This window comes from Emydura macquarii, unplaced genomic scaffold, assembly GCF_026122565.2.
Source record: "Emydura macquarii macquarii isolate MOO-44397 ecotype Brisbane River unplaced genomic scaffold, CSIRO-AGI_Emac_v2 contig_1253, whole genome shotgun sequence".
NCBI classification, from domain to species: domain Eukaryota; kingdom Metazoa; phylum Chordata; order Testudines; family Chelidae; genus Emydura; species Emydura macquarii.
This window is the reverse complement of record NW_027131390.1, coordinates 64,776,088-64,789,096: the sequence shown is the minus strand read 5'-3', so window position 1 is coordinate 64,789,096 and position 13,009 is coordinate 64,776,088. Positions and strand designations below refer to the sequence as shown.

At 38.0% G+C, this 13,009-nt stretch overlaps 1 protein-coding gene across 1 annotated transcript in view; it reads left to right on the top strand.

Annotated features, from left to right (window-relative positions):
* Window positions 1-13,009, top strand: part of COL3A1 (collagen type III alpha 1 chain) — a 68,205-nt gene that overhangs the window by 22,455 nt on the left and 32,741 nt on the right. Inside the window, exons 2-7 of the mRNA XM_067549046.1 lie at window positions 852-1,054; window positions 3,312-3,359; window positions 4,023-4,121; window positions 7,336-7,389; window positions 11,155-11,226; window positions 11,839-11,892. Of these exons, the coding sequence (XP_067405147.1) occupies window positions 852-1,054; window positions 3,312-3,359; window positions 4,023-4,121; window positions 7,336-7,389; window positions 11,155-11,226; window positions 11,839-11,892 (530 nt within the window). The remainder of the gene's footprint in view (window positions 1-851; window positions 1,055-3,311; window positions 3,360-4,022; window positions 4,122-7,335; window positions 7,390-11,154; window positions 11,227-11,838; window positions 11,893-13,009) is intronic.

Genomic DNA, 13,009 nt, shown 5'->3' with positions numbered 1-13,009 from the left:
CTGTTTAGTCAATCTAATGCTTGTTTTCAGATAAATGGACATTTTTCTATTTCAAAAGACACACTACAAATGTATACTTCTTCCTATATCATTCTGAGGGTCACTTATGCAGTACTTCTTCAGCCTAAAAAACTTGATGCTATCTATGATGCTGACAACCAAGGTTAATGTTGGAAAGCCTGCAAATGATGTGAGCAGTTTTTAAAGCTAGAAACTCCATTTTTAAAGCAAAAAACGTTCCTTGTCTTTTTCCATACACAGACTTTCCTGGAACTAAAAAAATTGTTTCCCTTATTTGCTACAGCGAACATGAAGATTCACTTTAAAAACTCTCCTGAACCCCAGCTGCCAAGTGTGTTAAACCAGTCTGTGGACTGTATGTCATTTCAATGTGTGTGGAGACTAGAGACTTCTTTTTACTGTAAATATGTGTGTGCATGTGCATGCACTCAGGTGACTAGTTTAACACTTTGGACACAGTCTCCTGTTGACCGGCACTGTTGAGCTCTCCTGCAGATTATGCAATCATTCTGCCTGTAGACCTGATCCAAAGGCTAATGAAGTCAATGGACTGAATGATTTCAGTTGACTTTGGATCAGCCCATAGAGCTTCCATTGATGTCAGTGGGATTATCACCAGTAGATCCAGTGCGGACTTTGCATTTCCCAAAGCAGATCTTCAGGGTGGTCAGAGAGGAGAATTTGGCCCTTTATCATCAATGATACAGGTTTAAAATAAAACCTCCAGTTTTCAGTTTCATTTTCAAAATCCTATGTTAAGTATTATTGAACATTGTACTGGTGATTGCTACACATCTTACATTTTCTTTCATTCCTTTTTACTGTTTTAGCGGCATGTACACATCTTGGGCAAGTGTATGCTGACAGGGATGTTTGGAAACCAGAACCATGCCAAATCTGTGTGTGTGACTCAGGATCTGTCCTCTGTGATGACATCATTTGTGATGATCAGGATTTAGATTGTCCCACCGGTCCAGAGATTCCATTTGGAGAATGTTGCCCTGTTTGTCCACAGCCAGCACCTTCTGAACGAGTAAGTGTAAATGGCATACTTGTTTCATTGAGATATGAATTGTCCTTCACCCACACTTGCCCAAATCATTTGTCCATCCATACAATTATGTACTTTAAGTACTCTTGATTCAGTCTAACAGCCATTAACATCTGCTAAGCTTCAATGATGGGCCAAACACTTCAGATGAAACCAACCAGAATCAACCTGAAATTTCATTAAAAATTTAACAACCCTTTAATGAAATTCAAAAATCCTTTTATCCCATTTCTTTTCATTTTCATGCATCTCTCTGTACTTCCTGATTCTTGCCATATATTCCATCCACTGAAAGCAACAAATCCCAGTAACCTCATAAGAAGGGCTTTTTTTCACAGGAATTCTTGCTTAATTTTACAAACTCAGGGGCTTCTGATCAACTTCAGAGAAGCAATGAAATGATGGATCCTTATTAGTAATAAAGCAGAGCCACAAAATTTGGGCTGTAATTTACCCAAAAGTTGAGTGTTGTTAGGATCCAGAGTTCAGGTTCAACGCATTCTAATAACACTTGCCAGCTATAAAGTTCAGATCCAGACTGAAATCTTCACGGTGTGTGGTGATGTTCAGATATAGGACTGTGATTCCGGCCCATTTCTCTGTCACTAGTATTTACTCAAATCAGACAAAACTTCAGAATCTTTTGAGAGTCAAGCACCAATGATTTGAAGTACAGAAGTTAAGCAAACAACCATTTCTGACATAATGCTCAGTTTATGTGCATGAAATCAAACACAGCCTAAGTGTTTAAAGTAACTAAACTAAGCCCTATTTATAGCATCATGTTAATATTGTAGGCCTAATTCTCTTCTCAGGACAATTTTACATCACTATACAATAACTTCATTTTGTTTAGTGCTGCTTTTACTGATTTACTATAGTGTAAATGAGAGGTGAATCAGGCCCTTCCTATTTAAACTTATTGTTAACCCATATTTAGAAGACAACATTTTCTAAAAACAGGTACAACAATAGTTTAACCAGCTTGGGTTGATAAATGTAATAGTTTTGCGTGTTTTTATTACAATCAGTAATAATTATGTAGGGCCTCATCCTAAATTTCTAGCTCAAGGAGAACTCCTGTGGAAAGCAATTAAGTATTTTCTGAGTAGGAATTAAAGGAATAGCCCTTTAAATTAGTAAACTTAATTATTGATGGTTGAACATACATAACATTTGGATGTTCATTTTACATTAACTTCCCAAGGCTAGAGGAGAAAGAAAGAAGTCAAAGATTACTTTAATACACAGGGACATATTGTGCCCTGTTTTACAACCCATATAACTCCTTAAAAGCAAGTGGGTTTGCACAAGGGTATGTATTAGGGCAGGAAGTGTCTTATCCAGAGACTTTATCATGTGATTTTCATTGCTTTCAAGTTTAGGCTGTTTTAAAAGTCTAAAGAAGGGCTGGTTCCAACAATTACCCAGCTTTCTACTTTTTCACAGTGAGTTCTTCTTTGGGTCCAGTAGTAGAAGCTTGTGGTTTGGTGCTAAAACTCCTAGGTTTGAGCACTATTTGATTAGCTCTGTGGCTTCAGACCTTAAAGGAGATGTAGGAGGCTCCCCTCACCCCCTTTCTGTGCTATACGTAAGTCTAGCCAGCACAGCGGGCTACTGTGGGTCAGGATTGGACATAATGAAACTTCACTCCATAAGATCCAAGATTCCGATCAACATCCACTACTACAGTTATCAATAGCAGTAACAGAGAGGCCTATTCTGCAGCTTTAGTTGGCACCTGAAGATGTTGAGGGTCACTTATAACTAAATTATGTGCTGAAAATCAAATAAATACATTTTTTCTGGTAAATGAAGCTGAAAAGGTTTGTCTCAGTTATTGATATGTGAATTTAATGGTATGGAGAGGAAATAAGAAATATATCCACTATGGATCTCCATAATGAAAGTTTACAAGGTGAAATCCTGGCCCCACTGCAGTCAATTGCAAAGCTCCTATTGACTTCAATAGATCTGGAATTCACCAACAGCACCTATGTCAAGAATGGCCACTGTATATCACATTATGGATGCTCGGTGGTGATGCAACTGAAAGGCTTTCCATTTGGCAGTAGAAACATAGACTTTTAAATGTTGATGTGGAAATGATAGATTTAGTATAGTACAGCTGTATTTCTACTGTTGTTCAAACATTTTTCCTATTTGTTAAATATGCTGCACTTTATTGTTACTTCTTGGTTTGATTCCTTTGTACTTTTGTTTTGTTTTGTTTTTCTAGCCATCTACTTCTCCCGGTACTGTTGCCCAAGGCCCCAAGGGAGACCCTGTAAGTGCTGTCAAATTCTTCAAATAAATTTAAAAACGCAAAGGGCCAAATCCTGCAAAGCTGGTGAGGAATCTCAACTCACATTGATGTCTGCAACATGCAGGAATGGGCCCTAAGATTACTGGACTATGTTGGCCAAAATCTGCTCATAATGTAAATTCAGGATAATCCTAATAGCTACAGTGGAGATACTTTTGATTTATATCAGTAAAACAGAGAGGAGAAAAGAGAATTTGGCCCAAGGTGTATATAAATTTGTAACCTTTTAATAAAGCTTCTGCACAGTAGAAAAGATTCATCTGTGCTTCATTATCAGTGTTACTTTTTAATATTGATCTATCAACCCTATTTTTGAATATTTGTAGTATGCACAAGCCAAAGTAACTTCCAATCAGGCTCAATAGGCAAAAATATTTTTTCTTGCCTGTATTTTTGTACTTCCGCTTTTCTTTCTACTAATTTGAACTGTAAAATTTATTCATATTTAATATAAAAAGTTCCCTTTTACAGTATACAATATCTATTAATGTACCCAATCCACAAGGGCCAGATCTTACATTTATTAACTTCATTATGGGCAGGATTTGGTCCATGGTGCACCAGATAGTAAAATATTGAAAGACAAATACAACTGTTAACTCTTGTCTATTTTGAACTTTCTAGGGTCCTCCTGGTTCACCTGGATCCCCTGGACAACCAGGCAGTCCCGGCTCTCCTGGCCAGCCTGGGATCTGTCGGTCTTGCCCACCTATAAATGGAGTCGTAAGTCATAACTATTACATTTAGCTCTGAAGGTGTTGCTCGCAAGCACTACGGGTGCAACTGTCACCCACTCAACCCATATATGTTGGGGAATAAGGTGGCATACGGGCACCCCCTTATTCCTCTGTGCATCCTACCTGAGTCATGGGTCACTGTGCAGTGGGAAGGCTAGACTGTTAAGACTTCTGCTTTGACATGGATGGGCTGTACAGAGGAGTGGGGAGTGGAAAAATCTTGATTCTTCCTCCCACCTTCAAAATACCAGCCTGCATAAATGAGCGGGCACAGAGTGGGATTAATCTGCTACTTGGATAGACCAGTCTAGGTTTGATTGGCAAAACTCGTATTATCTTCAGTGGATTTCACCTGAGGAGCAAATTATTTCACCCTGGATTGGGAAGGGGAGTACTAGAACCCATATTGTCACTCCTCTGATCCCCAATATTGTCCCTGTTCTACTTCAGGGGCAGCACAACTATTTGCTACCCCTTACACAGAGAAAATTGTAAACTAATATTTCCCTAAATAATAGCAATAAAGGGAAGATTTTCAAAGGCACAAAAGGCAGTTAGCTGCCCAGCTCCCATCAACTTTCAATGGCACTTGAGCACCTAACTCCCGGGCCATACTGCTTTTGTTCGTAAAGTTGTACTGAAGTGCAATTAAATCAAGTAAACATAGAAGTCTGTCTCCTAAAAAATATGGTCCTTCGTAACAGCCAGATCTGTCAGATATGCTTAGAATGGTAGTTGAATAAAAGCAAAGAAACAGAACTATTTCATAGGGTTTATTAATTTAACCACATTATCTATGGTGTTTTTCACATGCAGTGCCATTCTCTGCCATAGTATAAATGGGTTGTTCATGCTGTATCATTTAATATAGCATTTAACTAAAAGTTTTATACGTATAGTTTTGTTGCAGGAGTTTCAAGTGAAGCAAATAATTAGTAGAAGGGTCATATTTAATCTTTCACGCAACTTGACAAACCCAGATTTACCAAGACTACTGTTTGCACATTAATTGCATTAGTACTAAAATGTTAAAGAAAGTATTACATAACAATTGCTGCTTTTGAATTTTGAATTGCCTGCCCATCTGTTCAAAGAAAACCCCCCATACGCCTTCCTCATTTACAGGTAAGCCAAAGATCACAGAAGGCTGCCTTTGTTTCATTGAATTCATAGAGAAACTGCTTCTGTGGGTGGGAATTTCTGAGACACACATGCCACCCTTGAGTAGCAGATTTAGTGGACACTGTGATATTACAGTATATTCAAAAGTGCTACCTACAGTGGTGGCACTTCCAGATATAAGTTAACAATATAGGTAGAATTTGTCACCCAATCTAAAGCTGCATTCCAGCAATTAGATCTGTAAGAGAGAACCGTTGTGCTCACATTGAATCCTACTGACATCTCTGAGGCTCCACATTGGAATAGGATTTCAATTGCACTGATCTGATTGCAAGATCTGGGTCCAGAGTGGGCTGGATTGTCAAATTACTGGATGTACTCACATCTTCCAAACTTTTCCTCTTGATCACAGATAAAAATGTTTACACTGCATTCATTCATTCCAAGTTAATCAAGGCATTTTACCAAGTATCTTCAAAACTTATTCAAAAGTTGCACCAATTGGCATTTTGGATTGGGAGCTTCCTGAAAATCTGAACATAAAGTTTGTTAGAAATAACCAAACAGGTTGTTCCTGGGACGAATTGGGTAGACGGAACCTTTTATTGCCTGCTCATTCCACCTCGACGCCGCAAGTGAGCAACTAAGGGGTTACTTTACAATTCTTTTATCCATAACAGTATGTAAATGTAAACATTTCCAGCAACCCCCCATAGACCCTTATTTGGTTACATTGACTCCTATAAAATGAACATTAACAACTACATAATGAATACAATTATACCTGTCCCTGTTTGTTGTTTACAGGATTACCATACAGAGGGCAGGCACATCACCTCAAAACCTATTAATTTGACACTGACATTCTTTGAAGTAAAGAAATGCCGGGGGAAAGGAAGATAATGCTTTCTTCCCACCAAAGGCCTTGAGCAGGAGAGGGAATAGTTATTTTGTTTGCCTCATCCCCTACACAGATGGCCAGGGAGGGAGGAAAAGAACAGAGATAACAGACTCTAACTAAAATTCACACCAATTAACAGAAACAAGGCTTGCCCATGCCATGACCACGTTCCCTGTAGCTTAGGCCTGACCATTTGTCCAGCTTTTAACTCTTTGCTCTCCTACAAAGTTCAGTTTGCTTTTTAACTGTAGCTGCATATTGTCCAAGAAAGCGGGTATTAAAACTATAGTTTGCTGTCCCAAAGCCTATGAGCCACACTCTATTCTCCTGCCTTCTGCAGAACTCCCACTGATGTCAATGTGTGTCCCAAAAGTGAGAATATTATCTCCTTGGCTCAAAACTGCTGAATATCTTTGAGTGGTCTAGCATTACATGGTGAAAGCCTAAAGGGAACACAGAGAGATGGAAAATGGCAATAGGTCAGTTGTAATGTTTATGACTCCATTTTGTGAGAACTACCAGTTCCTGATTTTTGAGGTGTCTGAAAATCATTGATTTGATAATTGCAGGGGGTGGGAATGAAAGAAAGGACAAGGAGTTTTTCTGGTACAAATTACTCTGAAATGAAGATGTAATAAAATGTGTGTGTTAGTAACATCTAAAGATTAATATGCAGCAGGTTGAAATTAATGAGGCAGGAGCTTGTTACACTGCCAATTAAGGAGCCTAATCCAGCTTCCTTTGACATCTATGGAAGTCTCCTATTGACTTCAATGGAGATTGGACTAGATCAATAGAGATGTGGTTTCAGGAGGAAACTTGGGAACAAGCTCAAAAGGAGTGACGCATGCTCCTGGTAAAATGTTATCTGATAATTTGTCTGGGGATAAGAGAAGAGAGAAAGGGGAAGGGCAGTTGGTTTCCTGACATCAGGCAGATCTATAGTACAGGATAGGATCAACTGTATAGGCAGCTAAGGTTATCCTGAACACCAAGCTAGAGGTAAACAAAGAGGCTATATGGGCTTCCATGTGGGATGACTTTTGAAACGTGCAGAATTGTGTTAGTAAACAGCTTATATAAATAAGTTATTTCTCATACAGTCTGCCATATCAAGTGTATATGTTGCCTGATTTGATTTATAATGGTCTCTCTTGTTTTGATCTCTCTGTTACAGAATTATTCTCCTCAGTATGACTCCTATGATGTCAAGGCTGGTGGTGGTGGACCTGTAGGTGTCCCTTTTTTAAGAGCACTTTTTCCTTTTGTAGATTGTATCTTCGATATCTATGACTTTCCTATTGAACAAATAAGGTTATTTATTGAATTGCTGATTGCAAATGGAATAAGGTTTAAGGCAGAGTTTGTCCTGGAAATATCATTCTAGGGCAGAGGTTCTCAACCTATTTATCATTGCAGGCTGCATCCAGCACTACCTGTAGGGCCCTGAGGATGTCACACGGGCCACAGCTATATGCTGAATGGGCTGCAGGTTGAGAAACCACTGTTCTAGGGTGACTCCAAATGTGCAGATTATATGAAACTGTGTGGTCACTTCATCCTGTACCAACTTTTCTCTTCATCTCTCCATCCCATTTCTGGGTCTTCCCTCTCTGCCTTTCCCCCAACTGATTCTCTCTCATACAGTACCTCTGCTTATTATCATCCTTCTCCTTTCTATGTTCTCACCTTTTGTTCCCTGCTTCTTCCTTTCTCTCTCTGTCATTATTCTTCCACTAACTGCTTTCCTCTCCTCCACCCCTAAATGCTTTTATATCTCCCTTCATTTCTCTCCAACAGCATTCAAGATCATTCATGCTCCATATATTCTTTTCATTGTCTTCCTTTCATCGCAGATGCATCCAGAGTGTTCTTTTGTTACCCACAGCTATTCAGACTTTGCACTAAGGATGCTGAAGCTGCCTGGCATAAACGTTTTGATTTTTTTTTAAATAAATCAAACACACATTGGCTGAAACAAAAACATGCATGAATTACACTTCCTCCATAAAGTTAATCTAGAAAATGTATCTCCTTAATTTTCTCTTTATGCACTAGGTTTGTAAGATCATTCATTCATCACAGCTAACATGGAGTGTCCTTACAACAGTGATATTCCATTGATGTAAACAAGTGCCTCCTGACAGTCATGAAACACTATGCAATCTCTAATGGCCATGGTTAATTATTATTATCTGAAATTGGATGCTGCTTCATTAGCTACAATCATTATTTCCTAGTCTATTTAACAAAGATTGTATGTCACATGCTGTATCATACAAAAGCAGCTCCAAGCAAACATGTTATTTCTTTGTGTTCCATCAGATCATTGTAGTGAATGAATGGTAGATTTCTTTTTGCTGAACTGTAGCTCATTATTTTCTCTGTTTTGTTTTCTCTCATTTGTTAATAAGTTCATTCATTCATTCATTTTCAGGTTCTTACCGTTTTTACTCACAGCTTGTCATATCATCTACGTTCTGCTACTTGGCTTCCTAACATGAGATGAACCACACAGATAACAGAGACCCTTCAGTTCAATAAACATTGTTGCTATACTGTATTTCGGCATTTATATTACAGATGCTTAGATTTTTCTTTGACATGGTTCACTGGACACTGGGCATGTTGTTTTTAATGTGATTGATCCTTTGCTGTCTGTTTTTGCCATACTGTGTTCTGTCATAAATTGTTTTACACTACATCATAGAATACACTGATGTGATGCGAATAATAGACACATCTAAACTTACTACTCTGTGATGTATTACAAATCTCAGCAGCATTTGATTTTTGTTTTACTAAATTCTTGCTGTTAATTCAGGTAAATACCTGAACCAAATAGTTGGAAATGAACTTCTCTTCAGTGCAAATACATTTTCCTTATAGGTGGTTAATCATGATGGTATTTAATTATTTACACATCTCTCCATTATTGTCGTTACTGTGTCCTTTCCCTGCATGTTTGCTGCTTTTTTAACTTTACATGTCAATTTCTCCTCAATGGCTTTCATTTCCCTTACATAGTCACTGTTTTCTTACTGTTTTTCCCAGCCAATCATATTTTACAACTAAACAATTCTCATTTATTCACAGTTTGGAGATAGTGCTAACAAGCAAATGCCATTCTTAACTGTGGTTTTATTTCCTCAGTGTGTACTTTGAAAAATAACGTTTTGTTCAGTTTGTAGCCATACATAGATGCAACACCAATCCAATTTCCTTTCATGTTAAATTAGTTCTAATAATCTCACATGTGAGGATACAAGCAAGTAGACTGACTCAGATCTAAGCCACTATGCTACATAGTATACTTTCTGATTGAAACACAATTACTATTGTGATTTTCTTTATAAAATCTGGACAAATATGTGAAATAAAAGTGGTTGGATTAATCTACCCCTTCTGTAGAAAATGAAATTGATGTGAAATATATGACCTGTGTAGGAAATCATGGAATAATACCTGTTCTGTGAAATATATTATCTATACCGTAAGTCATGGAACATATTTACTCTGCTGGGGAATATATCATCTATTCTGTAAGTCATGCAATATTTGCACTCTTCTATATAATATAGAATCAATGCTGTAAATCATGGCATATATTTCCTGTGCTTTGGAATGTATTACTTCTGCTGTAACTCAGATACACCCACTGTACTGACTCTACCAGATAAACTAAAGCTTAGTGAAGAAAACGTTTTTATTTGAACAACTGAATGCAGGTCTAGCAGGTCATAGTCAAAACTTGCCATTTTTTCTTCATGTTATTCTACTGCTTCATGCTTCCCTACATGTTGCTACTTAACAAACAGGTATTTAACATGAAATATTAACCTGCTTGTAAATCTTAAAATTTTTTGGGACAAATTTTGTTGTCAGTTACACCAGTTTAAATCTGAGTTCACAAGAGTTATTCCATAAGAAAAGCAGAGTGTAGTCTACTGTATGGTGTAGTATTGTACAACTTAAGAAAATCAGTGCATTTCCTAATGTTCATGAGTCCCTGCCAAGTGTCAGAAATATAAAATTAAACAGCTAGACATCCTAAGATGTACAGGGCATAAACCTTTTCACAGCATGAAGGTTATGTTGCCAAAGCACATCCTGCCCTCAAAGAGAAAATCTTCTTATAGCTATGGAAAGTTAGAACCCTTTGCTCTAACTGTACAGAGTTTTTCTAATGGATTGTACAAGCGAACAGGGAGAAGAAATTAGAATCTAACAAATGCTGATTTTACTTTCAAATTAATTATAGAAATCCAAAACTGGCACAGGTAGCGTAGCCTGCAGGTTTACTAGCACCATTTGGCTCCATCATATTGGGAACCTGGGTTTAGGAGCAATCTTGGACACAACTGTGTCCAGACTAACAGAACTCAGTTGCACTGTGGAGACCAAGTTATTGCGTCCATTAAGGAAGCTGGTACTCTTTTACCCTAGGAATATTCCTTGCAACAGATTTATGAAAGGGCCGGGTGTTTGCCTTGGAGCAAGTGGCTGTCCTTCATTTTAGCTAGACAAAAGGCAATGTAACAACATCCTTTCGGGGTTTAGATGTCTAGAGGAAAAAAATATTAACCTTGAATAAAGGGGTGGAATCAAAAGGACCCCCTTCTGGAGCAGGTTAGTCAGGGCCTGTATTGTATGACTGCAGTATGCCACTGCAGCCCCCCCCCCCCAAAATATGATTTAGTCTTTCCTGGAGATATGGTAAATACTGGAGATTATGAGTCAGAATCAAAATACACTGCTCAGTCATACAATGAAAATACATCCTCATCCTCCTACGAAGGCTAAAATTTGTTACAGTTCTCTCATTACGGATAGGAAATTTTCCATCATCTCTAATATATTTTATTACAGATTTCTATCCTACAGCGATAGGCACCCATACTGAATTGTTTTCTGTCATGCCTGTCTACGGTTACAATACTACTAAGAATTATAAATAGATTTTGATGTAATGACTATTTTTAAATGTACACTTTAGGGTATGCCGGGACCCCCTGGCCTACCTGGTCATCAAGGTTCACCCGGCCAAGCTGGTCCACCAGGCCCGCCTGTAAGTAAAATTCATTCTTGCTATGTACATCTTATCCCTTTAAAATATACAGCTCCTTTTCTCTCCCTGAATTTGGGTACGTTTTCAACCAACAAATCTAGATGCTGAGAATGTTAGGAATTTGTTGTGTTCTTTTATTGGTTTGTAATATAACCTCAGGAACAAATGACTTAGTACCAGATTCTGTCCTTACTCAGATTCCATGTGTTACCACTGACATCAGTGGAATTATATGGCATGTAAGTCAACATAGATTATGACCCTTAAAGACACTTACATTTTATTTTTACTTATGATCCACTGATAATGCTTCAGACTCTAAATTCATATATAAACTTAACAGCCCTAGTCATCTAAAGTGAATCTGGAAATTCCAGTGCATGTACAGCAATGTGCTCTGGGTTTTTTAATCTCCATTTAGTGGAATAGTTTCAATCCATATTGCACAGGGGCTTATTTCAATTGATTATTTGAGCCTGTCAATTTGCTTCCTTCTGGTTGTTCAGTAATTGTTCTGGGTGAATTATTTTTATGATTATGAGAGTATTGTAGTATGTCACAACCTCATGGGGGGAAAAAGTGATTTCTCGGCTGTGTTCTTCTACACCGCAGGGCCCTCATGGATACCAAGGTTCCCCTGGTGAGCCTGGACAACCTGGCCCTGCTGTAAGTATCACTTTAAATTACTATACACTTCAAAGGCACATTCCTGCAGGCTTTCAATAGGCATTCTCCCACCTTACCAGAGTAAGGACTTTAGGATTGATCCCTAAAGAAATGAATTAGTAGAAGGAATATAGTGCACCCTTTATTAGCAAAGCCTATGCAACTGTATTTGAAAAAAGAAATGTCACACCAGACTTTTCAATAGAATGGTAATAGACCATAGTGAATATGTGTAGAAAAAAATGACTTCACTATGAGTCTCATCCAAAACCCATTGAAGTCAGTGGGAATCCAGTAGGATCAGGCTTTATGAAAGGAAGTCTCATAGTGAAGCAATATTCACTATGGACCAAATTCAATTATTGGGATGAGCTGTATTTGATGCAAACTATTTTTGCTCATGAAAATAGAGCAAATTCTGGAAACCCTTGTTACAATTAAATCCATTGCAAATTTTCCTTTTCATTGCTGATCAAACTCCTCTCCTATCTGGCTGAAGTTTATCCATTAGTTCAGACATTCGAAAACAAATCTCTCAGTTCACTTCTGTGAGCTCACCAAAGTGTTTAATCAAGTTCCTTTCGATCTGTGACATTTAACTGGTTACTGCTTTTCATAGGCCTACCACAAATAGTAACAGGAAGAACATATCTATGATACATTTAACATTTATGGAATAGTTTAAACCCATGTCAACTGAATACTAAATAGGACAAAAACCTAAAGATACAACAAGATCCTTGTGATATTTTGAGGCAGGGTTGAATAAAGGTCTAAAATAATTATTGCATAAATGGTGGTGCAGATGTAAATCCTACTAGCTGTGTTGATTTAAATGGAACTATGCCAATTTACACCTGAGGATATGACCCATTAATACTTTTAATCCCTGAAGGTGAAAGTCCTCCTGCTCTAGAGTGGGCATTGAGCAGTAAACTATTTGGGGGTTTGAGGATGGAATTCGCCTTGCTATCTATTTGCTGTCGGTGTAGCCACATGCGTTCCCTCCTTGGCCACTGTTCCAACTCATGGGCAGCAGGTTTCTGATTCCTGGATCTACATAGTCATAAACATAGGGCCCTCTAGTCCAGTTCTGCCCTACTTTCAAACCCCTCTG